At 45.9% G+C, this 27693-nt stretch overlaps 1 protein-coding gene across 5 annotated transcripts in view; it reads left to right on the plus strand.

Annotated features, from left to right (window-relative positions):
- Positions 1–27693, plus strand: part of LOC137541966 (ABC-type organic anion transporter ABCA8-like) — a 246224-nt gene that overhangs the window by 120396 nt on the left and 98135 nt on the right. For all 5 annotated transcript variants that reach the window (XM_068263529.1, XM_068263531.1, XM_068263532.1 and 2 more), the window contains 6 exons: positions 4475–4701; positions 11707–11845; positions 16667–16852; positions 16971–17118; positions 22525–22693; positions 25261–25319. In XM_068263529.1, coding sequence (XP_068119630.1) covers positions 4475–4701; positions 11707–11845; positions 16667–16852; positions 16971–17118; positions 22525–22693; positions 25261–25319 — 928 coding nt within the window. The remainder of the gene's footprint in view (positions 1–4474; positions 4702–11706; positions 11846–16666; positions 16853–16970; positions 17119–22524; positions 22694–25260; positions 25320–27693) is intronic.

The following is a 27693-nucleotide window of genomic DNA, read 5'->3' on the forward strand; positions in this document are numbered from 1 at the left end:
CGACCTGGCGGTGAGCACCACTGCCGCCTATATTGAGAAGGGGAGGGAGGGAGAGGGAGGGGGTAATACCGCTGTGGAGGAGGGCTTTGAGGCACCCCCCCCCCCCCGCTAGGCACAGCAAGCCGGCGGCATTCAGACCCCCCCAACAGGACATCCCCCTAGTGGGGAAGAAAAGGGGGGGGGGGGGGAAGTCTGATCGCCCTGCCTGCCACCTGATCTGTGCTGGGGGCTGAAGAGCCCACCCAGCACAGATTATAGAAAACTGCCCTGGTCCTTAAGGCTGGTTTCACACCAGGACGTTGCGTTTTAGGGGACGTTATGGTCGCACAACGTGCCCCTAACGCAACGCCTGGTGCTCTCTAAGGTGGGCGTCAGAGTGAGCCGTGTTGTGCAGCTCACTCTGGCGTCCGTGATGCCGAGATGCGCACTCTTGGACGCATGTGGCATCACGTGGTCCCGCCTGGCCAATCGCCGCACAGAGGGGCTGCTCCAGGAAGTAAACACTGCACGTCACTGAGTGCAGTGAATATTAATTAGCCATGTGCTTGGCCGCTCTCCGCTCCTCCCCAACATTACTGCGCATGTCCAAGCAGTCTAACGCGGCTCTGCCGCTTACAAAGTACTGCATGCAGTACGTTGTGTAATGGCGCAGCGTTACTGTGTAACGCAACGTGGGCACTGTGAACAGCCCATTGATTTTTCATTGCTGTGCGGTGGGGTGCGTTACAGGCTGCTCTAACGTGCGCCTGTAACGTCCCACTGTGAAACCAGCCTAAGTGGTTAAATCGACTTTCTCAAAAACTATAAGGTCTTTTTTTTCCTCATGTACCCACTGCAATACCTCCACATGCCCTGCAAATTTGGTATTTTTAGCACGTAAGGGGGCTTTGCTATTAACCCCTAAGTCGGCGGCTGTTCGCCTGCCATGTAAGTTTATGGAGCCCACTGCGAATAGAAGATTCGCAAATTTTTTAGGAAATTCACGTTCGCAAACCTAAAATTTGTTGTACGGCCCATCTCTACTTACAGGTACACTTTAGCACATATACCTGATATCTCTGTCTTTTTTTTTTTTTTAAGATCTGTAACTTAATCTTTTTTTATCTTGCTACTTGTCTTAACCACCCTGGCGTTCTATTAAGATCGCCAGGGCGGCTGCGGGAGGTTTTTTTTTAAATAAAAAAAAAACTAAGTAATGCAGCCAAAGTTGGCTGCATGAAAGCCCACTAGAGGGCGCTCCGGAGGTGTTCTTCTGATCGCCTCCAGCGGCCAAAAGTAACACGGAAGGCCGCAATGAGCGGCCTTCCGTGTTTTGCTTACTTCGTCGCCATGGCGACGAGCGGAGTGACGTCATGGACGTCAGCCGACGTCCTGACGTCAGCCGCCTCCGATCCAGCCCTTAGCGCTGGCCGGAACTATTTGTTCCGGCTGCGCAGGGCTCAGGCGGCTAGGGGGACCCTCTTTCGCCGCTGCTCGCGGCGGATCGCCGCAGAGCGGCGGCGATCAGGCAGCACACGCGGCTGGCAAAGTGCCGGCTGCGTGTGCTGCACTTTATTTGATCCAAATCGGCCCAGCAGGGCCTGAGCGGCACCCTCTGGCGGTAATGGACGAGCTGAGCTCGTCCATACCGCTAAGGTGGTTAAAGCAGCAGGGACAGTCATACTATCCCTGGGAAAAACACATATATAAGTAGGTAAATACTTGTTCTACTTACATACCGTATTTACATAACATATGTATTGTCACATACAGAACATTTATATTGCCCTTTTTTTCCTGGCAGAATCAAAGCGCCAGAACTGCAGCCACTACGGCAAGCTCTATAGGCCGTAGTAGTGGTAGGAATGTCTTCTACTGAAATGGTGCTGGCTTACTGAACAGGAAGAGCCGTAATGTCCACCTTTCGATTTCAGTGAATTATATATAGTAAATAAAGATAGATTGTATTTCAACAGCTTCTGCAGAGGGGTGAGGTGTATTTTCCTTCTCAGCCTCAACCAGTCACACTGAACTGCCCTGAGCCAATCAGTGAGGAGCAAGAATGTGGGAGGGGAGATAACAAGTTTCCCTCTCCCGGCAATGTACCAGAATAGAGCCAGGATGACTGAGATAATATTTATTGTACCAGAAACATTTATGATTATATTGGAATGCTTGTGATGCAGGGTCAGGTTGTAGACTGCATAAAAAACACAGAGCAGTGGGTAGATGAAAATTTATTTTATGTCTGACAATTCCACTTTAAGCACCAAGGAGCTACCCAGGTCATATATTCTTCTTCAGCCAGGAAATGGTCAACTATTCCCAGAAAGTTCCTGTGGCCTGAAATGTAAAATTTTGTTGCCCTGTTTATTGATGCGCATAAGACAACGCATTTCACGAGTACTTGCACACTTCCTCAGGTCAATGTAAGGTGCCTAGGTTTCAGCAGTCGTGAGTGTGGGTGCCTCTGTTCACTCGCGACTGCTGCAAGTTAGGCACTTTACATTGATCTGAAGAAGCAGGCAAGTACATGTGAAATGTGTTGTCTTATGCACTGGTGTACCTAAGGAGCTTGGGGCCCCAGTGCGAGTTTTACATGGGGCCCCAACCACTCTATTGATATGGAGCCTCAAAACCTACCATGGACAGCTGCAGTGTCAGAGAGGTGTAATCAGAGCAAGGAGACTGTTAAGGATTACTACTGTTCAATGCACATATAGAGGTCTTTATTACCAGTATAGCACCAATGAAAAGCTAATAAGATGAATGAAGTTGGGCCCCTAATGGGCCCCTCTGGTCCAGGGGCCCCAGTGCGGTCGCTACCTCTGCACCCCCTATTGCTACGCCACTGGTCTTATGTGCATCAATAAACATTATATCTACCTCATGTGTTTTGTTCCTTGAAAGAGGTAACATCAAACTACTCCTGTTTTTATAATCATAATTTGGACCATAACTATTCTAAGGCACCTCCTACAGTTTTCTCTCAGTGTTAGTCTAACCCTCCGGGATATAGTATGACAAACTTCATGCTTTCGATAATCCAAGGAGAGGGACTGACCAGTACCTGCACCGTCAGACCTGGGTTACCAAACGGGAAGGATTTATTTTCCCATAGGTCCCCGATGCGGTCGCAACCTCTGCAACCCCTATTGCTACGCCCCTGTTCTGGTCTCTCCTATTGCAGAAACTTGGAGGTTAAACTCTTAAAACTCTTAAAGCGGAACTGAACTCAGACCTCCTCTCTGCTCTAAAAGCTACACAACAGCATACTAACCTTTAACCTCCTTGGCGGTAACCCCGAACGTAGTTCGGGGTAAGCCGCCGGAGGGTGCCGCTCAGGCCCTGCTGGGCCGGTTTGTTTAATTTTTTTGCCCGCGCACGATCGCCGCTATCCGTCGCGCCGCACGCCCCCCCCCCAGACCCCGTGCGCTGCCTGGCCAATCAGTGCCAGGCAGCGCCGAGGGGTGGCCCGGGACTCCCAATGACGTCCCGACGTCAGTGACGTCGGTGACGTCATCCCGCCCCGTCGCCATGGCGACGGGGGAAGCCCTCCAGGAAATCCCGTTCTTTGAACGGGATTTCCTGATCGGAGATCGCCGAAGGCGATCGAAGAGGGCGGGGGGGGATGCCGCTGAGCAGCGGCTATCATGTAGCGAGCCCTGGGCTCGCTACATGATATAGGGGGGAGAAAAAAAAAAAAAAAACTGCTGCGCTCCCTCCTGGCAGATTTTTTTATACCGCCAGGAGGGTTAAACAAAAAGCATTTCTTTGTTACAGCTGGTACAAATCCTAAAATAAATCTGCACAGTTTCTACTTCCTGATTCATGGAAGCAGACATAGGGCTTGATTCACAAAGCGGTGCTAACTGCTTAGCACGGGTGTGGTGTGCTAAACAGTTAGCGCTCGAAGTGCCGTTTGCGGACATTTGCGCGCGCAAAGTGCCACAATTTGCGCGATCGCTGACTTTTGCGCACGCAATTTGCCGCGATTCTCAGCAAATTCGCCTGAGGCACCCGCTTCAGGAGGCGTCAAACTGGGGACAGCATCGGGGTGGAGGGGAGGGGACCGGGGTGCGGGCATGGAGACCGAGATGCCCGGTAGAAGTGGGTAGTGGGGCCAACATCATTCCTCCCTCTCCATGGGCCCCCTTCCAGAGTGGCGCAGCGGTCCATCTGCTCTGGCAGCCGGTACCTCTCTACTTCCTGTTTTCACTGCATGATGCATTATTACAGTGGGGGGGGGGTGTCTGGGGCATCCTCACAAATTTGCTTCAGGCAGCAAGGAGTCCCCGAGGAGACTCCACGGCTATTCACAAAGTATACTAGTTGCCTTGATGATGGTGCATGACGCAAAACAGTCAACTATAAACATAAGACAAACTTATTTCTTGTACGATTACAAGAAGAAAGCGCACTAATTATATTTTTTCCTGTGTGTTCAGGGTCAATTTAGAGAAATAAAATAACCCCCGGGACAATTGTTTTACAGAGGACCACAGGGAAGGTAATGTGGAGCAATATGGCAACCACGGAAGTGGTGAAGATGAGTTCGATTAGCATCACGCAGAAATCGGGTTTGCATATGATCGCATACATTATTAACGCTTGCTCGTGCTTCATCTCACTGTCGTATCTTCTGAACCTGCACGTCACTAAGGAGAGGAGGAAGACCAGAGAGCTCATGAGGACAATGGGGCTGAAGGATGCGGCATTTTGGTGAGTGGTGCTGGTTGTGGTGTTGGAGTGTCTCAATGTGGTGATGGACAGAGGCGTAGCTAGGGTGTTCAGAACAAAGACAGTTTTTATAACCCCCCCCCGGACCTGTGCAAACAAATGGGTGTGGCCATGCATCCGAATGTAGGCGTGGTCATGGGTGGAGCCAAATGTACAAATGCTTTTTAGATAGCCAAATATGCCCTCTTCCACTTATAAATAACCAGATGTGTCCCCTTGCTCACTTCAAAAAGCCACATGTGTCCCTACGTTAAATGTGCCTCCTTCCCACATTTAGATAGCCAGATGTGCACCCCTTTAAGTGTCCAGATGCGCTCCCCCTCTAGATAGCCAGATGTGTACTAACAGCATAAGACTTATTGGTTTCAGCATTCTGGTAATGATGTCATCTCACCTCTGCAGGACACTCATTGTCCTCTCCTTGGTAACAGTGGTGTCTCTTGTCACATGGCACCACTGCTACCAAGGAGAGGGCGCTGACGTGCTGCAGTTTGTGAGCTACCTTAAAAATGATGAATTAAAAATGCTCTACCACTCAGAATCCATCTATAGATTCAAGCCACAACTGCAGCACATGGACAGCAGTAGAACCAAAAGCCACAACTGCAGCACATGCACAGCAGCAGTCCATCAGTGATTATCACAAGCCACAACTGTAGCACATTCAAAGCGGCAGTCCATCAGTGATTACCACAAGCCACAACTGCTGCACATGCACTGCGGCAGTCCATCAGGGATTACCACAAGCCACAACTGCAGCACATGCACAGCGGCAGTCCATCAGTTGATGCCACAAGCGCAGCACATGCACAGCAGCAGTCCATCAGTAATTACCCCAAGCCACAACTGCAGCATATGCACAGCAGCAGTCCATCAGTAATTACCACAAGCCATAACTGCAGCACATGCACAGCGGCAGCCCATCAGTGATTACCACAAGCCACAACTGCAGCACATGCACAGCGGCAGTCCGTCACTGATTTACACATGCCACAACTGCAGCACATGCATAGCAACAGTCAGCCAGTGATTACCACAAGCCACAACTGCAGCACATGCACAGCGGCAGTCCATCAGTGATTACCACAAGCCACAACTGCAGCACATGCACAGTGGCAGTCCGTCACTGATTTACACATGCCACAACTGCAGCACATGCATAGCAACAGTCAGCCAGTGATTACCACAAGCCACAACTGCAGCACATGCACAGCAACAGTCCATCAGTGATTACCACAAGCCACAACTGCAGCACATGCACAGCGGCGGTCCACCAGTGATTACCACAAACCACAACTGCAGCACATGCACAGCAGCAGCCCATCAGTAATTACCCCAAGCCACAACTGCAGCACATGCACAGCAGCAGTCCATTAGTGATTACCACAAGCCACAACTGCAGCACATGCACAGCAGCAGTCCATTAGTGATTACCACAAGCCACAACTGCAGCACATGCACAGCAGCAGTCCATCAGTGATTACCACAAGCCACAACTGCAGCACATGCACAGAGGCAGTCCATCAGTGATTAACACAAGCCACAACTGCAGCACATGCACAGCAGCAGTCCATTAGTGATTACCACAAGCCACAACTGCAGCACATTCACAGCAGCAGTCCATCAGTATTTACCCCAAGCCACAACTGCAGCACATGCACAGCAGCAGTCTATTAGTGATTACCACAAACCACAACTGCAGCACATGCACAGCAGCAGTCCATCAGTATTTACCCCAAGCCACAACTGCAGCACATGCACAGCAGCAGTCCATTAGTGATTACCACAAGCCACAACTGCAGCACATGCACAGCGGCAGTCCATCACTGATTACCACAAGCCACAACTGCAGCACATGCACAGCAGCAGTCCATCAGTGATTACCACAAGCCACAACTGCAGCACATGCACAGGGGCAGTCCATCAGTGATTACCACAAACCACAACTGCAGCACATGCACAGCAGCAGTCCATCAGTATTTACCCCAAGCCACAACTGCAGCACATTCACAGCAGCAGTCCATTAGTGATTACCACAAGCCACAACTGCAGCACATGCACAGCGGCAGTCCATCACTGATTACCACAAGCCACAACTGCAGCACATGCACAGCAGCAGTCCATCAGTGATTACCACAAGCCACAACTGCAGCACATGCACAAAGGCAGTCCATCAGTGATTACCACAAGCCACAACTGCAGCACATGCACAGCGGCAGTCCATCACTGATTACCACAAACCACAACTGCAGCACATGCACAAAGGCAGTCCATCAGTGATTACCACAAGCCACAACTGCAGCACATGCACAAAGGCAGTCCATCAGTGATTACCACAAGCCACAACTGCAGCACATGCACAGCAGCAGTCCATTAGTGATTACCCCAAACCACAACTGCAGCACATGCACAGCAGCAGTCCATCAGTATTTACCCCAAGCCACAAGCACAGCACATTCACAGCAGCAGTCCATTAGTGATTACCACAAGCCACAACTGCAGCACATGCACAGCAGCAGTCCATTAGTGATTACCACAAGCCAGAACTGCAGCACATGCACAGCAGCAGTCCATCAGTAATTACCACAAGCCATAACTTCAGCACATGTGCAGCGGCAGCCCATCAGCGATTACCAAAAGCCACAACTGTAGCACATGCACAGCAGCAGTCCATTAGTGATTACCACAAGCCACAACTGCAGCACATGCACATAGGCAGTCCATTAGTGATTACCACAAGCCACAACTGCAGCACATGCACATCGGCAGCCCATCAGGGATTACCACAAGCCACAACTGCAGCATATGCACAGAGGAAATCCATCAGTGTTTACCACAAGCCACAACTGCAGCACATGCACAGCAGCAGTCCATTAGTGATTACCACAAGCCACAACTGCAGCACATGCACAGGGGCAGTCCATCAGTGATTACCACAAGCCACAACTGCAGCACATGCACAGGGGCAGTCCATCAGTGATTACCACAAGCCCTAACTGTAGCACATGCACAGCGACAGTCCATCAGTGATTACCACAAGCCACAACTGCAGCACATGCACAGCGACAGTCCATCAGTGATTACCACAAGCCACAACTGCAGCACATGCACAGCAGCAGTCCATTAGTGATTACCACAAGCCACAACTGCAGCACATGCACATAGGCAGTCCATTAGTGATTACCACAAGCCACAACTGCAGCACATGCACATCGGCAGCCCATCAGGGATTACCACAAGCCACAACTGCAGCATATGCACAGAGGAAATCCATCAGTGTTTACCACAAGCCACAACTGCAGCACATGCACAGCAGCAGTCCATTAGTGATTACCACAAGCCACAACTGCAGCACATGCACAGGGGCAGTCCATCAGTGATTACCACAAGCCACAACTGCAGCACATGCACAGGGGCAGTCCATCAGTGATTACCACAAGCCCTAACTGTAGCACATGCACAGCGACAGTCCATCAGTGATTACCACAAGCCACAACTGCAGCACATGCACAGCGACAGTCCATCAGTGATTACCACAACCCACAACTGCAGCACATGCACAGCAGCAGTCCATTAGTGATTACCACAAGCCACAACTGCAGCACATGCACAGGGGCAGTCCATCAGTGATTACCACAAGCCACAACTGCAGCACATGCACAGGGGCAGTCCATCAGTGATTACCACAAGCCATAACTGTAGCACATGCACAGAGGCAGCCCATCAGTGATTACCACAAGCCACAACTGCAGCACATGCACAGCGACAGCCCATCAGTGATTACCACAAGCCACAACTGCAGCACATGCACAGCGACAGTCCATCAGTGATTACCACAAGCCACAACTGTAGCACATGCACAGCAGCAGTCCATTAGTGATTACCACAAGCCACAACTGCAGCACATGCACATAGGCAGTCCATTAGTGATTACCACAAGCCACAACTGCAGCACATGCACATCGGCAGCCCATCAGGGATTACCACAAGCCACAACTGCAGCATATGCACAGAGGAAATCCATCAGTGTTTACCACAAGCCACAACTGCAGCACATGCACAGCAGCAGTCCATTAGTGATTACCACAAGCCACAACTGCAGCACATGCACAGCGGCAGTCCATCAGTGATTACCACAAGCCACAACTGCAGCACATGCACAAAGGCAGTCCATCAGTGATTACCACAAGCCACAACTGCAGCACATGCACAGCAGCAGTCCATTAGTGATTACCCCAAACCACAACTGCAGCACATGCACAGCAGCAGTCCATCAGTATTTACCCCAAGCCACAAGCACAGCACATGCACAGCAGCAGTCCATTAGTGATTACCACAAGCCACAACTGCAGCACATGCACAGCGGCAGTCCATCAGTGATTACCACAAGCCACAACTGCAGCACATGCACAGGGGCAGTCCATCAGTGATTACCACAAGCCACAACTGCAGCACATGCACAGGGGCAGTCCATCAGTGATTACCACAAGCCATAACTGTAGCACATGCACAGAGGCAGCCCATCAGTGATTACCACAAGCCACAACTGCAGCACGTGCACAGCGACAGTCCATCAGTGATTAGCACAAGCTGCCAGTAAATTAGATGCGGTCCTCCTCAGTAAGCCAAATAGAACAGTGCTTGACCAGAGTCACGGTATTATGCTTACAATATCATACCCTGTGTATGGCAAAATTGTAACCAGCAGTAGCACATAATGCTTCTAAATCTATGGCTCCCCACCTTGCAACATCATAATCCTCTACACAGCTGTGCAAACCCTCAGGGCAACATATTGCACTACACTCATCCAAGTCAAAGAGACAGAGTTCAGTGTCACAGGTGGGCAGTGTGGCATCTATCCAGAAGCCCTTTGTGATCTACTGGTAGACCACGATCTACCTAATGGGCACCTCTGGCCTAGACTATATAAGTTGAGACTATATATCATTAATATGGTCCAAACTGGTGTTAGGATGCACCCATGGACCATTCTAGTTTGCTTGCATATTGTAATACACTATATGCCGAAAACTAATGCACGAGAAAAACAATGTGTTGTGCATGTTGTGACATCACCCTGAAGTTCCTGTCCCATTTGCAGCGAGTTTCCCATTCAGCCTAAGACCCTGATGGAATCCTGAAAGCATTCAGTACTGCAGCCCAAATAACCTGTTGCATCGGTTGATGAGTCCACACACAATACAATTTTGATTCTATGTACAATTGATACAATCTGCGATTTCCTATAGAGATCAGGTAGCTGCCACCAATTAGCATTAGCGTGTGAATATGCCAATTTATCTTTAGCTAGTCCTGCATGGAAAAAGGGTTGTTTCAACAACCTTTCTAGAGATAGAAAAATATAACAAGATCAATAAAAACAGTTATGGTATGGTTCTCTCCGAAAAGTGGGACTCTTTGCAGAGATTTTTAGAACAAGCACTTAGACAAACGATTTTTAATTGTTTATTTTATAATAAAATAATGCAAGAAATGAGTACAGAAAATGTTAAAAAAATTATGAACAGATTGATATAGTAAAATAATGAGAATAAAAGTGAAAATAATAGTCTGAGCAGTCTTGTAGAATTATCGTAAGTCCAAACAGATGTTAGAAAGTTCTGTGGGTAATAGTCCAACGATAAAAACCCAAATCCTTGATGGTATATGGATTGGTAATGGAAGGAGCCTTGAAAGTTGTTGTGTCCACATATTTCAACCCCCTATTTGCTAGCTGTGGATCTTGTAAGGCGAGCTGATCCCACACCTCTAGCAACCTGACCTCAGGCTGAGTCCAGCCCCTTGACTTTGGTAGAGAGTTGTAGCATTTTCTCAGGATATGCCATATCTCTACGGATAATAGGCATATGATATAATAACCAATATTTTATTATCTGTCATAATGTGCTGAAACCGTGGATCTTGCCTCTTTTACCAGTTTTCTAGGGGATTGGTATCTCAGGTTGTGGACCAGCTAGCAGGGCCGGTGCTACCATAGAGGCAAAGCGGGCAACTGCCCCAGGGCCCCGACCTCTGTTGAGGGCCCCGCAGCGCCGACCCTGCTACATTTTGCCTGCTCCCCGGGGCCCTGCAAGTATAATAGCCATAATTACCTATTGGTCCTGGCGGGTGAGCAGATGGGCAGCGGCTGTACTTTGAGACACGCTGTCTCCCTCCCCCTCTATGACCCGACGCGTCATGTGTAAACACGCGCTGGGTCATAGAGTGGGATGGAGACAGCGTGTCTCAAAGTACAGCCGCTGCCCATCTGCTCACCCGCCAGGACTAATAGGCAATTAATTATGGCTGCTATTATACTTTGAGGGCCCCAGGGAGCAGAGGTGTAATGGGGGGAGGTGGGGTTGAGAGAAGCTTTGCGCTGGGTGGGGGGGCAAAGAGAAGCTTTGCGCTGGTGGGCCCCAACTCTAGTTTGCCCCAGGGCCACAGTTTGCCACAGGGCCAGCTAGAAGAATCATTTACCTCTTTAAAGGTGTATCGACCTTGGCATATTATTCACTGTGAACCGCAACTGGCTGTGGCCATGCGGTTTCTAAATATTCCTCAAATTAAGACACAATGCTGAATCAGAGGACAGCATAGCTCTGTGTTCCTGCAGACATGGCAGGTTGAATGTCTCTTTATGGCTTTGGTTCTGTTTCCTGACTTGCTATTAGTGCCCCTGTGATGTAGGAAGAAAGCATGTGCGGGGATCTGCTTGAGAGTTTATTGCACACTCTCCAGTGGAAGAATACACAAACAATCACTTCCTATGGAGAAGAGGCCTGGGCTGACAGAATACTTGTTTTAAGCAAAGCTAAAAAAAAAGTTAAGGGATATTCTGCAGCCCGCCTTGCACACATTTTCTTGCAATGAGCGTATCTAGCGCAGGTGAATCCGTCACACATGTGCACTGCCATGTGCATGCACCCTGGAAGCTACCAGACTGTATGACATGACACAGTGTTGTATCATCTTGTGTTTCAGGTTGTCATGGGGCCTGATGTGTCTTATTAGTGTCTTGATCATTGCCGTCCTGATGACTCTGATTGCCACAGCCTACATATTTAGAGAAAGTTCCTTTGGAGTTTTCCTGCTTCTCTTCAGCCTCTACGGAGTAGCAACGGTAACTAACCAACTATTTTAACAGCATATAAGCAGAGAGAAGCCACAGCTGGGCACATCCAAACGCCATTATATTGAAATCACTTAAAACATCAGATAGTTCAATGGCATAGACCACAAGGAGAGAGAGGAGGCAAGAGGTCTCTATTTTGACAGCATTTCCACCTTTATATAAAACCGATCTAAAATATTTTTTCCCGTTAAAATATGGCCATTTGAGTATTGTATTTAAATGTGTTAATTTATACTAAGCTGCTTAGAATTTATTAAAGTAAGATTACATTCAAAATTACATATTTGATTTAAAACATTAAAGGGACCCAGGGAGCAGTGCAGAAACTATGGAAAGATGCATACCATTTTGAAGCGCTCTTTCTCCTCTTTCCAACGATGTATAAACCGCCGCCCTACGCCTTTTAGTTTTTGCTATTTTCACGATCGACATCGCAGCAAACGCTATTACGCTGAAAATAACGAAAACTAAAAGGCGTAGGGCGGCGGTTTATGTGTCGTTGGAAAGAGGAGAAAGAGCGCTTCCAAATGGTATGCATCTTTCCATAGTTACTTGTATTACACAGGACGACTTTTCCCCAAAGTTGGCAGCTCCATTGGCTGGCAACTACAAACTTTTGACTTAGCAGCTAAATGAAGTGAAAAGCTTGAATGTTAACCCTTTCAGTACCTTGGAAACCACTCAGATGGTTTTAGCTGTTAATGTTATGCTATATTTAATGCTTTAGACCACTTTCACATGACTTGTAAGTATTGTCATATTTCTATTTTAATGTGAAATATTGTTTTTGGTCATAATAAAAGATTTTTACTATATCAGGTTTTATTTAATGCCAGGAGCTAGTTCAAACAGATTCCTTATAATGTGGTTCTTGAAGAGAAATTTGGCTCTCAAAAGAAATCTTAATTGTTGTATTGCTGATCTTTGGCTCTTTTGACGACTGAGTTTGCAGACCACTGCTTTAGACCCTAGATGAAATTTCAGCGTAATCCCACTTTATAACTTTCTTGCTTTGGATGCTGCGTGCAACTAAAGCTACAAAAACCGCTAATTTACAGATCTTTGAAGGACCACTATTGTGAAAATAGTAAAATTTAAAATGCATGTAAACGCATTCAAATAAGAAATACATTCTTCTAGAGTAAAATGAGCCATAAATTACTTTTCTTCTAAGTTGCTGCCATTCACAGTAGGTAGTAGAAATCTGACAAAACCGAGAGTAGCCCATCTCCTCATGGGGGATTCTCAGAGGTTTATTTATTTTAAAAAAGCACTTAGCCAATGGCAGTTGCACTGTCCAACTGCCAGAAAAAAGTGTGCAGCGAGTAGGGAGGCTGGCCAGCATATTTATATAAATCCTTTTTTAGGTAGAGTCTTTAGAAAGAATAAAGGCCATGCTGAGAATCCCCTATGAAGAGATGGACTAGACCAAAACCTGTCGGTTCTGTCAGATTTCTACTAACTACTGTAAGTGGCAGCAACATAGGAGAAAAGTAATTTATTGCTCATTTTACTCTGGAAGAAATGTACTTCTTATTTGTATGTTATCACATGTATTTTAAATTGTACATTTTTTCGCATTAGTGGTCCTTTAAAGGGAATCTGAAGTGAAAAGAAACTAAAAAAAGGCAAAAATATATGTGTACAGCACTGTGATTTAGAGCAGCGCTGTACAGGGAACAGCCTTGTCACTTAACTGTCCCTCCTAACAGCTCACAATCTAATCCATTACACTGAAGATATAATTAGTTGTATGTGTAGTATGGATAGTTAGTAGCGAAGAAAACAGTCTCATATATTTATTTTCAGTTATATACAGTGCTGCCCATAATTATTTATACCCCTGGCAAATTTTGACTTAGGGCCCGTTTCCACTAGCGCGAATTCGCATGCAGACAACGCATGCGGATTCGCATAGGCAATACAAGTGGATGGGACTGTTTCCACTTGTCAGTTTTCATTTGCGTTTTTATGTGCAGGATTTTTCTGCACGGTAGACCCTGCAGAATTCGCCTGCGTGTGGAAAGCAGGCGATTCGCAGGTAATGTATTTAATAGGGAAATCGCATGCATTTTTTGCATGCGTTTTTTCCCGCGATTTCGCGTGCGATTTCGCATTGAAAGTAATGTAAATTGACACAGGCAGTGACATGGTTAAAATCGCATATACCCTGCCTATGCGAAATCGCGGCAAAAAACGCATGCGGAATCGCACCCGCATGCGATTTTGTCAACGGTGATATGCGGCGATTCCGCACCGCACTAGTGGAAACGGGCCCTTAAAGTTACTTTTATTCAACCAGCAAGTAATTTTTTTGATGGGAAATGGCACAGGTGTCTCCCCAAAGATAATAATATGATGTACAAGAGGCATGATTGTGGAAAAAAAACATTTCTCAGCTTTTGTTTACATTTGAGCAAAAAGTGCCCAGTCCAAAATTATTCATACTCTTCTCAGTAATAATCAATAGAAATTGGCTATTACAGCAATCAAACGCTTCGTATAATTGCAGACCAGCTTTTTGCATGTCTCCACAGGTAGTTTTGCCCATTCATCTTTAGCAATGAGCTTCAGATTTTTCCGGTTGGAGGGTCTTCTTACCATCAGCCTGATCTTTAGCTCCCTCCACAGATTCTCAATAGGATTCAAGTCAGGACTCTGGCTGAGCAACTCCAAAACGTTAATGTTGTTGTCTGCTAAGCATTTCTTTACTACTTTTGCTGTGTGTTTTGGGTCATTGTCATGCTGAAACGTCCACTGGTGCCCAGGGCCAAGTTTCTCTGCAGACTGCCTGATGCTGCGGTTGAGAATCCCCATGTATTGCTCTTTTTTATGGTGCCATTTACTGTGATTAGGTTCCCTTGTCCATTGGCTGAAAAACACTGCCAAAGCATTAGGTTCCCACTACCATGTTTGACAGTGGGGATGGAGTTCTTTGGGTTGAAACCTTCTCCTTTTTTACGCTAAATGAAGGAAATATCATTGTGACCAAACAATTCAATTTTTTTTTATTGGATCATAACACAGGAGACCAGAAGTCTTCTTCTTTGTCCAGATAAGCATTTTTAAAGGCCAAGCAAGCTTTTGTGTGCCTTATCTGGAGAAGTGGCGTCCTCCTTGGTCTGCATCCATGGAACCCAGCAGTGGCCAGTGTTCGTTGGATTGTCTGCCTTAAGACATTGCCACCAGCAGAGCCCAGATTCACAGGATGGCCTTGGTGGTGATCCATGGATTCTTTTTCACCTCTCTCACTATCATCCTGGCCAGCACTGGTGTTACTTTTGGCTTCCGACCACATCCTCTGAGATTTTCCACAGTGCGGAACATCTTGTATTTTTTAATAATACTTTGCACTGTAGCCACTGGAACTTGAAAACATATAGAAATGGCCTTGTAGCCCTTTCCTGACTTGTGAGCAGCCACAATGCGCAGCCGCAGGTCCTCACTGAGCGCCTTTGTCTTAGCCATGACTGTCCAGGAACCAACTGCAGAGAGCTGCTGCAGCTCTGCCTGTTCAGTAAGCCAGCACCTATTCAGTAGGAGACCTTGGGCAAGTCTCCCTAACACTGCTACTGCCTATAGTGCGCGTCCTAATGGCTGCAGCTCTGGCACTTTGAGTCTGCCAGGAGAAAAGCGTGATATAAATGTTCTGTTTGTTTCTCACTTGTTGAATTGATTAAAACAGCTGTTCCCAATTAATCAGGGTAATTATGGTGCTTTAGAACAGCTTGGACTATTTGGAATGGTATAGAATTTTAGACTGACAGTTTGTGAAGGGTATAAATAATTTTGGACTGGACACTTTTTGCTCAAATGTAAATAAACATTTTTTTTTTGTTTCACAATAATGTCTCTTGTACATCGTCTTATTATCTTTTGGGAGACACCTATGTAATTTTTCGTCAAAAAAATGACTTGCTGGTTGACTAAAAGTAACTTTAAGTCAATATTTGCCAGGGATATGAATAATTAGGGGCAGCACTGTAGCTGTTTTTCTATAACATTGCACCATTCTCTAATATTTGCAGTTTACAAATTACATTCTGTATTTTAAATGATGAGACACAGCAGAACTAATGACCCTTTGAACATTCCTCTGCAGAAAAACCTTAAAGTGGACCCAAACTAAAAATACAAGATTTCAGAAATAAAATCTATTTTCTAAATTATAACAATAAATAGCAGCATTTTTTCAGCTGCATGATGACAAATATAAAATATTTTACATTTATTGGAGGAACCCCTCCCTTCCTTTCATATTGCCGGCAAATAATCCGGCAAACTGGTGGAATAGATGGTGTCCAGCAATGGAGGAATTGCTAATGGCTGCCACCTGTATAACCCTAGTTATGCAAAGAGGAGGGTGAAAAGCATGCACTGAAATGCTCATAGGCTTGAAGGAGTGTTTATTTATCTTTGTATGTGTCAGAGTGGTGCAAATAAATATTTTGAATTAAAAAAATGTTTGGTTTGGGTCCGCTTTAAGAAACAAGAAACTGCGAGAGACAGGCTGAGATAAGTGCGTAAAAAAACTGCAGAGCCAAGTTGGGTCGGAGAGCTCAGAGAAGCTCTTTTGCATAGATAAAAAGTTTCTCAACTTTTCCTGTACTGGAAACAATGAGACTCATATCTTTAATACTAATGTTCTATTTCTTAGCTGTGCTACACATACACATTAGCTCTACTACACATACAATTCATTATCTCATAAGTTTAATTTCATTTTAGACTTCCTTTCTCCGTCTCTGAGATTGCATGAAATTGTTTGGAACTTACAGAATGATGTCTGTTTCCTGCCTTTTTCTTCAGGTCTGCTTTAATTTTATGCTGAGCGCCCTCCTCAGGAAGCCTCGGCTTACAGCACTTGCAGGATTTTTCATCAACCTCTTTCTATTCATGCTGGCCATCCTTCCCGCCTTGAGGAGCTTGCCCCGGTCTCTGGAGGTGTTCCTCAGCCTCTTCCACCCCTTCGCTTTTGCCGTTGGGATCATGGATGTAAGTAAGGTCTCTGACCCAAGAACAGGGGAGTAGGACACAGCGACCAATCGGAAAATCTCCTATATTTACTGGTAGAGGTGATTATGCCATAATCTCGTCTTCTCTGTGTTTCCAGAGCTTGCACATGGAGAACGAGCTTCAGGGCGTCTACTTCTCTGATATCGGTGGTGAATCTTCCCACATATTGTTCAGCTGCCTCTACCTCCTCCTGGATTCTATTCTGTACTTTACTCTCACACTCTACTTCGATAAGATCATTCCAGGTAATGTGGACCTCTGATATGTATTCTTATTAATGGGGAGAACAGAGTATCACATGGTGGCTCAATGTGTGTTCAATCAGTGTCAAAATGAATACCAAGAGAGAGAAGTCATGAGTTAAATCATATTAGGAAAAATAAATCATGGCTTAAAGAGGAACTGTAACGAAGGACTGAACTTCATCCTAGTCAGTAGCTGATACCTCCTCTCCCATGAGAAATCATTACCTTTTCTCAAATAAATCTTCAGGGACATCTGTATGGCTGATATTGCCAAGCAACCAGTATCTCCCTCTGTGCATATGTATATCTATAAAAAAACAACCTTTTAGCCTATCGCATTGTTAGGAGGTGTGGTTATAGATAATGGCAGTTGATGCTGTCTGTTTTTTTTCATGTCTGCCAGTAGTAAAGATGATTACCTGTAGTGATGGCTTGAACCTCCGATTTTAGGTTCGCGAACCTCAAACGCGAACTTCCGCAAAAGTTTGCGTTTGCGCGAACCATGAGAACCGCAATAGACTTCAATGGACAGACAAACTTTCAAAACTACAAATACTAATTCTGGCCACAAAAGTGATGGAAAAGATGTTTCAAGGAGGGGGGGCATGGCGTAGTGTGATACACGCCACAAGTCCCGGGGAAAATTATGGATTTGACGCAGAGCAGGGTTTTAAGGGCAGAAATCACATTGTATTGCTTTTGGAGGCATAAAGTGCTTTAAAACATCTTGCGTGTGTATATATGGATCAGCAGGTAGTGTAATTAGTGTACTGCTTCACACTGACAGACCAAACTCACTGTGTAACGCACCGCAAACAGTTGTTTGTGTAGTGATGGCCGTGCTGGACTGGTGCGCACCATGGCGAGAGTGCAGGCGGTGGTGGTTTTCAAGCCCATATGGTGGCCGGGCTGAGGTAGCTGAATGACAGAACAACAGTGACTGTCCAGCTGATCGAATTTGGTCTGTCCACAATGAAGCAACAACCTTATTATCTTGGGTCAGTTGTGCCCCCCACACACTCATATAGCCGGTCATTGCTTCATTGTGACACGCAAGCCCCTTCACCGCGGCAAGGTAACGATCATGAAGGGGAATTGACACATGTACATGCCTTTTGTTTTGTTGTTGCAGCTGCATGTGCACTGACTGCTGGTATATAAAACAGCGTGCGGTCACACACATGCAGTAAAAGGTATGCAGTGACTGGTATTGTAATACAATGTGCAGCAGTCACACAGGTGCAGTGAAAAGGTATGCAGTGACTGCTGGTATAACAATGTACAGTCACACAGGTGTAGTAAAAATGGATGCAGTGACTGCTGGTATGTAAAACCGTGTGCGGTCACACAGATGCAGTGAAAGGTATGCAGTGACTGTTATATAAAACAGCGTGCGGTCACACAGGTGCAGTGAAAATGTATGCACGGACTGGTATATAAAACAGCGTGCTGTCACACAGATGCAGTGAAAGGTATGCAGTGACTGGTATTATAATACAATGTGCAGTAGTCATACTAGGCACTGAATGTGCTGGGCCTGGCACAGTATAGCAATTAGCAAGGGCCAGCTGCGGCAGACAGGGCTGTAAATGCAGTGTCAGTGGGCCACACACACAAAAAAAAAAAACACATCACAAGAACATTAGCTCTCAAAAGAGCTGTTTTGTGGTGCTTTTCAGCAACAAATATTAGCAAGGAGCAAGCTAACAGACCTCCTAACTATCGGTTTCCCTATCCCTCCAATGTCTCTCCCTTCTCTCACTTATATCACAGCAGACAGAGTGAGAAAATGGCCGATGCTGCTGCCTTTTATAAGGAGGGGGGAGGGGGGGGTCAAGGAAGGAGTGCGGCCTGATTGGCTGCCATGTGTCTGCTGACTGTGATGTAGAGGGCCAAAGTTTAGCCCAATGATGTAGTATAGGGGGCGGGTCGAACTCGCATAAAAAGTTCGTGATTCGACGCTAACGCGAACTCGTGTTGTTTGCGCGAACAAGTTCGCATTCGAACCATTCGGGCCATCTCTAATTACCTGCAGGCTGATTGTGAATCAAACAATATGAACAAATTACATGGTGAATATGAATCATTTCTTGATCTCTCTTCTATTTTTTAACTTCTCACTTGGCAATGTATTAATTTATTTTTTCCCCTTTTTTGCTAACGTTCCTCTTTAAAATGAAATAAATATGGCAGCCTCTATATGTATCTCACCTCAGGTTCCTTTTAAACAGTACCAGTTGCCTGGTAGTCCTGCTCATCTTTCTGGTTATTAGTGTCTGAATCCCACACCTGAAATAAGCATATGGCTAATCCAGTCAGGCTTCAGGTCAGAGCTAGAGTTGGGCCGAACGGTTCGCCTACGAACGGTTCCATGCGAACTTCCGTGGTTCGCGTCCCGCAGGCGAACGTTTGCGGAAGTTCGGTTCGCCCCATAATGCACCATGAGGGTCAACTTTGACCCTCTACATCACAGTCAGCAGGCCCAGTGTAGCCAATTAGGCTACACTAGCCCCTGGAGCCACTCCCCCCCTACTAAAAGGCAGGCAGCGGCGACCATTACGGTCACTCGTGTGCCTGCATTAGTGAGAGTAGGGCGAGCTGCTGCACACTCTCTCTCATAGGGAAAGATTAGTTAGGCTTAGCTTGTCCCTGGCTGCATACCTGTTCTGTGAACCCACCACTGCATACCTGTACTGTGAACCCACCACTGCATACCTGTTCTGTGAACCCACTACTGCATACCTGTTCTGTGAACCCACCACTGCATACCTGTTCTGTGAACCCACCACTGCATACCTGTTCTGTGAACCCACCACTGCATACCTGTACTGTGAACTCACCACTGCATACCTGTTCTGTGAACCCACCACTGCATACCTGTTCTGTGAACCCACCACTGCATACCTGTTCTGTGAACCCACCACTGCATATCTGTTCTGTGAACCCACCACTGCATACCTGTTCTGTGAACCCACCACTGCATACCTGTTCTGTGAACCCACCACTGCATACCTGTTCTGTGAACCCACCACTGCATACCTGTTCTGTGAACCCACCACTGCATACCTGTTCTGTGAACCCACCACTGCATACCTGTTCTGTGAACCCACCACTGCATACCTGTTCTGTGAACCCACCACTGCATACCTGTTCAGTGAACCTGCCACTGCATACCTGTACTGTTCAGTGAACCCGCCACTGCATACCTGTTCTGTTCAGTGAACCCGCCACTGCATACCTGTTCTGTTCAGTGAACCCGCCACTGCATACCTGTTCTGTTCAGTGAACAGTTTGGTGTGTCAGTGTGAAGCAGTACCTTAATTACACTACCTGATTGATGTATACACATGCAAGATGTTTTAAAGCACTTTAGGCCTGTCATTTAGCATTCAATATGATTTCTGCCCTTAAAACGCTGCTTTGCGTCAAATCCAGATTTTTCCCGGGGACTTTTGGCGTGTATCCCACTCCGCCATGCCCCCGTCCAGGTGTTAGACCCCTTGAAACATCTTTTCCATCACTTTTGTGGCCAGCATAATTTTTTTTTTTTTTCAAAGTTCGCATCCCCATTGAAGTCTATTGCGGTTCGCGAACTTTAACGCGAACCGAACCTTTCGCAAAAGTTCGCGAACCTAAAATCGGAGGTTCGGCCCAACTCTAGTCAGAGCACCTGATCTGCATGCTTGTTCAGGGTCTGTGGCTAAAAGTATTATAGGCAGAGGATCAGCAGGACAGCCAGGCAATGTGCATTGTTTAAAAGGAAATACATATGTCAGCCTCTATAGGTCTCTCACTTTAGGTTCCCTTTAAAGTGTAACTGTCGGGCATAAAATCAAAAATCAATTATTTTTTGTATCTGGTAAACAAGTAATAAGGGTGCTAACCAGGCAATCCAAAAGTAAAAAATTACTATTACTTTTCTTGTTGATAAATGTTCATTCTCCAGTTTACCTGACTCATAGTTGGTACATTTCAGCCTAAAGGAAGTTGCAGGGCATGCTGGGTTGTCTTTTTGTGCTTTGTTATTTCCCCTCAGACTTAATTAATGCAGCCTGATGCTCTTTACATCCTGTTTTCCCCTCCCACACCTCTGTTCCTCTCTGATTGGCCAATATTTATCATGCTGAGACAATGCACTTTCTATTGCAGAGCTGGGTGGGAGTGCCTGAAGACTTGGAGGAGGGCAGGCAATGCATACACAATCAGGCAGAGGAGAGTAAGGGAGGAAATGACATCAGGATTGGCTTCAAGATAGACACAGTTAAAATGGAGAATCCCAAAAAGGATTCTATCTTTTTTTTTTTTTACTATACAAAACAAAATCACTAAAATCAAAGTGTGGACAGACAATACATATGTTATGTAAGTAGAGCAAGTATTTATCTACTTATATACGGTATGTGTTTTTTTTTCTGAGATAGTATGGTTGACAGCTTCTCTTTAAGAAACAATGTGAGATCATTCCTGAGATAAGTTGTGCAAATCCATGCCATAATTACATGTCATGTAACTCAGCTATCAGTGTTGTGCACTACGAGTACCTATGAGTATGTGACTTGCTAATAAATGAAATTTAAATTATACAGTGCTGTTCGCGGCAGAGAGAGCGTTAACTTGCTCATGCCGGCCACCTTATCCTATGTTCTCCACTTGCATTCCACGTCACTCCAATGCTTTCTTCCTCCGGGTTGAAGGAGGAAGCATAGGAGTGACGTGGAACGTGAGTGGAGTGCATCGGATCCAGGAGGAGGCATGGGTAAGTTAAAGAGAGGCCGAGGCGAGCTCAGGCAATAAAAAAAAAGTAGGCTACCTGATCCAGGGGGGCTGAGCAGATCAGGTAGCCACAAAAAACGCCACTCCCCACTGCTCCTGTGGGCCGCACTGGCCCACTTTCACTTTTGTGACCTCTGGGTCATGACACTGGAATGAGAGACTGTCTCTCATTCACAGCGTGCAGGGAGGTCGGGGAGCGGCAGGGGGCGTGGCCAGGGAGAGAGAGCTGCCCAATGGCAGCCCTGGAAACCCTGTAGGAACATTTTGAACAGGGAATCCCTCTGCCTGTGTTTACCTCAGAGATAGCAATAAATATTGCCCATAATCTCAGGGGGATATAGTGCGGCAGTGGGGGGCAGACAGCGGCGGTGTGGGGACACAGAGGCATGTCATGCCCATCTGCCCCCCCAAGAACCACCTCGGATTCTCCTTAACTTCCCCCCCCCCCCCCACTCTGCTGCAGGCAGCTCTATCTAATTTAAATTTCAGTTACGAGTTGCTATGTATGTACTCATAGTTACCCGTATGAGCAACACTTTTAGCTATACAGAAAACTCAATTTTAACTAGTTCATTATTGTCTTCACTTGGTCCTCATGGTTGGTTGGCATCACTGAACTTGTTTTTTGCTCAGATAAGCATGGATTGAGGCATGAGCCCCTGTTTTTCTTGAAGCCTTTGTTCTGGTCAAAGAAGAAGATTAGGCCTCCAGTAGCAACGAATAAGGAAGAGAAGGCGGAGCCAGACACCAGGGAATATGTGGAGAAAATATCCGATGCCTTACTGGGAAAAGAAGCCATCAGGTATTGCAGTGGTCGTCGGGGCCACACCTTCACTTCATTCCGTTACAGTGGACACATAAATGTGGAATAATCACAGTATTATTTGCTTATAGTACATGCAAATACATTCCCTAGAAGGGACGGCTGATGGATTTTTTTTTTATTGATGGTGCTATGCATGTGCTGGATCCACTTGCGGGGTAGCTGCCGGCTTTGTGTGCTGGGGTAAAAAATGGGTGTGCACTGGAAAGTGGCCGTGGTAATGACGGGTCACGGGCAGGGCCAAATGTACATAAACTTAGCAGCAGTATCATTCACAGACAATGGACATCAACAGCAAAACTTTGAATGAAGCCCGCTCTCCTAATACATAATAATGAGCTACTTACTATAAATATAGCAGAGCCTAGATTAGATGGGGGCGGGGGGGCAGGGCCGTTTTGGGGGGGCAGATGGGGTGGCAGCATGAGGGAAGAGCATGGCCACCTACATCGGTGAGGAGGGGGCCACTCCCCCACCTCACCTCGGGCTCTCCTCTCAGCGCTCCCTTTCCAGCATCAATCGTTGGCAGGAGCGTCGGGCAGGAACACATACCTTCATGCGTTCCATGCGCCGGAGGTTCCACTCTCTAAGTGTCTAACGGTACTTCCTGTTTATCAGGAAGTAGCATGAGGCATTTAGAAATCGGACCTACTGCAGTGGAACACATGGAGGTATCTGTTCCTGCCCGCCGCTGCTGCCAACGATTGATGCTGGAGGTGGAGCGCTGAGGGGAGAGCCCAAGGTGTAAGGGGGAGGGAATTGCCCCCTTCAACACCGATGTAGGTGGTAATGCTCTCCCCTCATGCTGTGACCTCTCCTGCCCCCCAAAACGGACCTGAGCAGGCCCCAGGGGGGGTAGGGGCTCATCCAAATTTTCCCAGGGAGGCCCTGTGATTTCTAGTTACGTCCCTGCCTCTGAATACAGTCCGTCTGTGACATGACTATGTACTCTGTAAAGTGCTGCAGAAGATGTCAGTGCTATATAAATACATAATAATAATAATAATAATAATATGGTAGGACATTAGACTAGGACTAGGGAAAGGATTAGATTGTGAGCTCCTCTGAGGACATTCTGTGACATGACTATGTACTCTATAAGTGCTGCCCTTGTAGCATACTTGGCCAGAAGCCTCCCCCCTTGCAGTATAGATGACCAGAGATGAATCAGATCACTTCGGCACCTAAATTATTCTTATGCAGAGCACGTAAGAGTAATTCTGGGTTGTGGCGATCGCCAGACTTCCGAATTAAAGAATAAAAACTTAGTATGTGGCCTCTAAGTGAGTAAATACCATTTTGATGCAAACAGATTCATTGATTTATGATGTAGCCGGTAGGGTTACTTTTGACCAGGCACCCCAATTTGCCTAATATTTTGGAAAGGAGTCTGTCAAAGTGTGATGTATAAAATCCATTAACCTGATCTCCTCTATTCTTCCTAGTACGTGAGTAAAAGGGAGAGTAGGTGCCTTTCAATGCCTAGTGATTACCCAGAGAATCAGTGGTGTAGCTAAGGAGTTGTGGGCCCTGATGCAAGTTTTACAATGGGGCCCCCCCAAGCACTCTATACATAAAAATTGATACGGCACACCAAAACCTGCCAATGGCAACTACAGTGTCTGAGGTGCAAGAAGGGGATGAGGAACAGTTTGTTAATGATTACTAGTATTCAAAGTATCTATAGAAGTGATTATTATGAGCACAGGACCAACAGAGAGCTAATACTGTAGTTGAGAGAGGGCCCTTCGGGGCCCCTCTGGCCCAAGGGCCCCGATGCGGTCGCTACCTCTGCAACCCCTATTGCTATGCACCTGCAGAGAATACAACAGATAAAAATGAAGTATACCCTCCTCTATTGTTTTGGCACTGCGGGGTTGGGTGCTAACAGTAAAGCCTTCAATACCATTAATAATACTGCAATCACATTCAAATAAGAAGGACATCTTTCTGTGAACAGTAAACAGGAAGTTATGTATGTATGTTTTCACTTTCATTTTGTCAATGACCACCAGCATCTTATTGATACCAGTGAGCATTGATCACAAGCACTTTGATCGGTGAATGGGAACAGTGTACTAACAGGCAGCGACGAGAATGCGTGCGGCGGGCGAAGTACATATATCTATGCCCCTGGAACAGAAACGGTCATCCTGCAGGGCGTAGATGTACTGTACCAAAACTGAGAAGAGGTTAAATCCTACGTTTTTGCAAATAGTTGACTTGAGCCTTCATCTGGGCCAGTGACCCATTCTGTTGGCATCCCCAAAAACAAAGATGTGATATTGCATGGCGTATTCTATGTAATTTAACAGGGGTTCAATACCGCCGTGTTGCAATTTTTATAGCGGTGTCGCTGATCATACGGGTTCTAGTATTTTGGATCATATTCCATCCTATTTTATAACCATTCAGCACTGTCCAAGTAGGGTTATTTTTATGTATCAGTCCAAAAATGTAGATAATCTCTGAGGTTGATGTCAGGCTGATCCCTGTAGACCGGGTTGCAGATCAGTAGAGTGACATAATCTCCTGTCTTCCTGTAGGATTATCAACGTTAAGAAGACGTACGGCAGCAAAGATGACAAGACTGAAGCTCTGCGAGGTGACTCTGATTATTGTAATAATTGGTGTATTGGTTGCCCTTGGTTACTGCCAGCACCAGCGATCGAATGGACCACACTTAATCTTCTCATTTCGGCTTGATATTCACACAGCTGTAGCAGATATCGATGTACACCATGGATGCTCAGTAGCAGTTAATAAAATGTATTGGCTTCAATCAGAAATACATGGTGCCCATGTCATCAGCATTCTTCGTTACAGCAGCAAAGCAAGAATATGAATATCATTGCAGATCTTGGCATTACATTGCAATCCCTACTGATCCCTGCATTGATCTATGTCTCCCTATGAAAAACCGACGGCTTCTCTGAAAAGCTTCACGTCATTCCCTCCGTTCCTGTAAGCGAGAGCTCTCGCTTACAGGATGAAAAACAAAAAAAATAACTGTGGCCATCTTGTGGCCAAATAGTAAAACTACATCTACATACATTTTTTAAAAAATATACACAATCATTTAATATAACCTGTTTACCTCCCCACTCCAAAAAAACCACAAATACAATTTTTTATTAAAACTAAAATAAAAAAAAAATTACAACAAAAAAACAACAACAACATAAATAGTTACCTAAGGGTCTGAACTTTTTTAATATGCATGTCAAGAGAGTATATTACTATATTTTTTAAATTATAAGTTTGCAAATAGTGATGGACGCAAATTGAAAAAAATGCACCTTTATTTCCAAATAAAATATTGACGACATACATTGTTATAGGGACATGATTTAAATGGTGTAATAGCTGGGACAAATGGGCAAATAAAATACGTGGGTTTTATTTATGGTAGCATGTATAATTTTAAAGCTATAATGGCTGAAAACTGAGAAATAATGAATGTTTCCATTGTTTTCCTAATATTCCCACTAAAATGCATTGAAAAAAAAAATGCAAAATGTACCACCCAAAGAAAGCCTAATTAGTGGCGGAAAAAACAAGATATAGATCAATTCATTGTGATAAGTAGTGATAAACTTATTAGCGAATGAATGGGAGGTGAAAGTTGCTCGGATGCATAAGATGAAACGACACTAAAGGCTGAAATGGTTAAAGTGAATGAGGGTTTTACATTGCAAGAACTAAACCGCTTATTACACATATTATGGCCCTTGCTGCATGGGTACAACAAGTCCCTATCACAGTTGTAGATTAGCTCCATTGAAGGTCAGACTCAGGAGTAAACAGCTGGAGAAAAGTCTCAATGGTTCAGTCTTGTGGAAGTGGGGAAGCTGCAGCTAGGTGTATGATGCATGAGGCTCAATGGCGTCTTGACAATTGGCACCCTCAAGCCTTGTTCACATTGCGTTCTGCTCACCTGTGTCCATCCGCATTGGGCTGTTTTTGAGGCATTTTTTTTAGCGATTCCCAGCGCTTAAGTGGGCGATTCATTTTTGTACTTAGCGGTTTTCTAAGCATTTTTCCCGAGCGGTTTTGTAATTCACTCCCTGACGCAAGTCAGGAAGTGAACGCTTTGCCCCGGAAAAGAATAAATACAATGTATTTATTCTTAACAATGCAAGCGCGATTTTGTACGCATTCGCCGATTTTCCTATACCTTCCATTGAAGCGGAATCACACTGTAACGACTGCGGAATTATTTCCAAGGTCAGCGCACAAGATGCGCGCTGACACTACGGAAATCCTCCACAAGCGTACTAAACAACAGAACCCAGCTTAGGTGTAATGCACTTGTAGAGGGAAATTCCCACCAGCAGATGGAGCTGTGGAGTGCAGAGTAACAACCCCTCTGCACTGTCACAGATGCCAGATGGGAATTGTACGAATTGCAATGCAGGGCAAGATAGCCCTGAGAAAGAGAGAGTGAGCACAGCGACAGAATGTATGTGTGTCCACCAATCTAGTCGCCACCCAGCGACGGTGAACACACAATAAGACAGAGCAAAGGAACAGACAGGACTAACTACACGCGGTCCCCACACGTTAAGCGCAATAGTCGCCACTAGAGAAGCACAATAGCGACAAAGCGTACCAACCCTGACTAACCAAAGAAACAGGAAAACAAAAGAGAACGCGAACGCTTGCTAAACGGTTCCCTCACCGAGACTACAGCAAGCGTTCGATCCAGACAAGACAGACAGAAGGAGTAACCAGTAGCAACCGCAGCTATGGCCTACACTCCCAGACAGAGCACAGAAGGAACCACCGCCACTACCGCTAGGGCGAATGCGATCCCAACAGACAGAACGATTTCCTGTCGACCGCTGCTGGCGACAAGACAATCGCGACAGACAAGACAGAACTAGGCAATACAGATAATCAACAACCTAAGTATGCTAGAAGGAATGCTAGGGCACTCCCAAGGAACTACTCTAAGATAGCAATATTAGCAAACAGTA

The sequence above is a fragment of the Hyperolius riggenbachi genome, chromosome 12 (genome assembly GCF_040937935.1).
Source record: "Hyperolius riggenbachi isolate aHypRig1 chromosome 12, aHypRig1.pri, whole genome shotgun sequence".
NCBI classification, from domain to species: Eukaryota; Metazoa; Chordata; class Amphibia; order Anura; family Hyperoliidae; genus Hyperolius; species Hyperolius riggenbachi.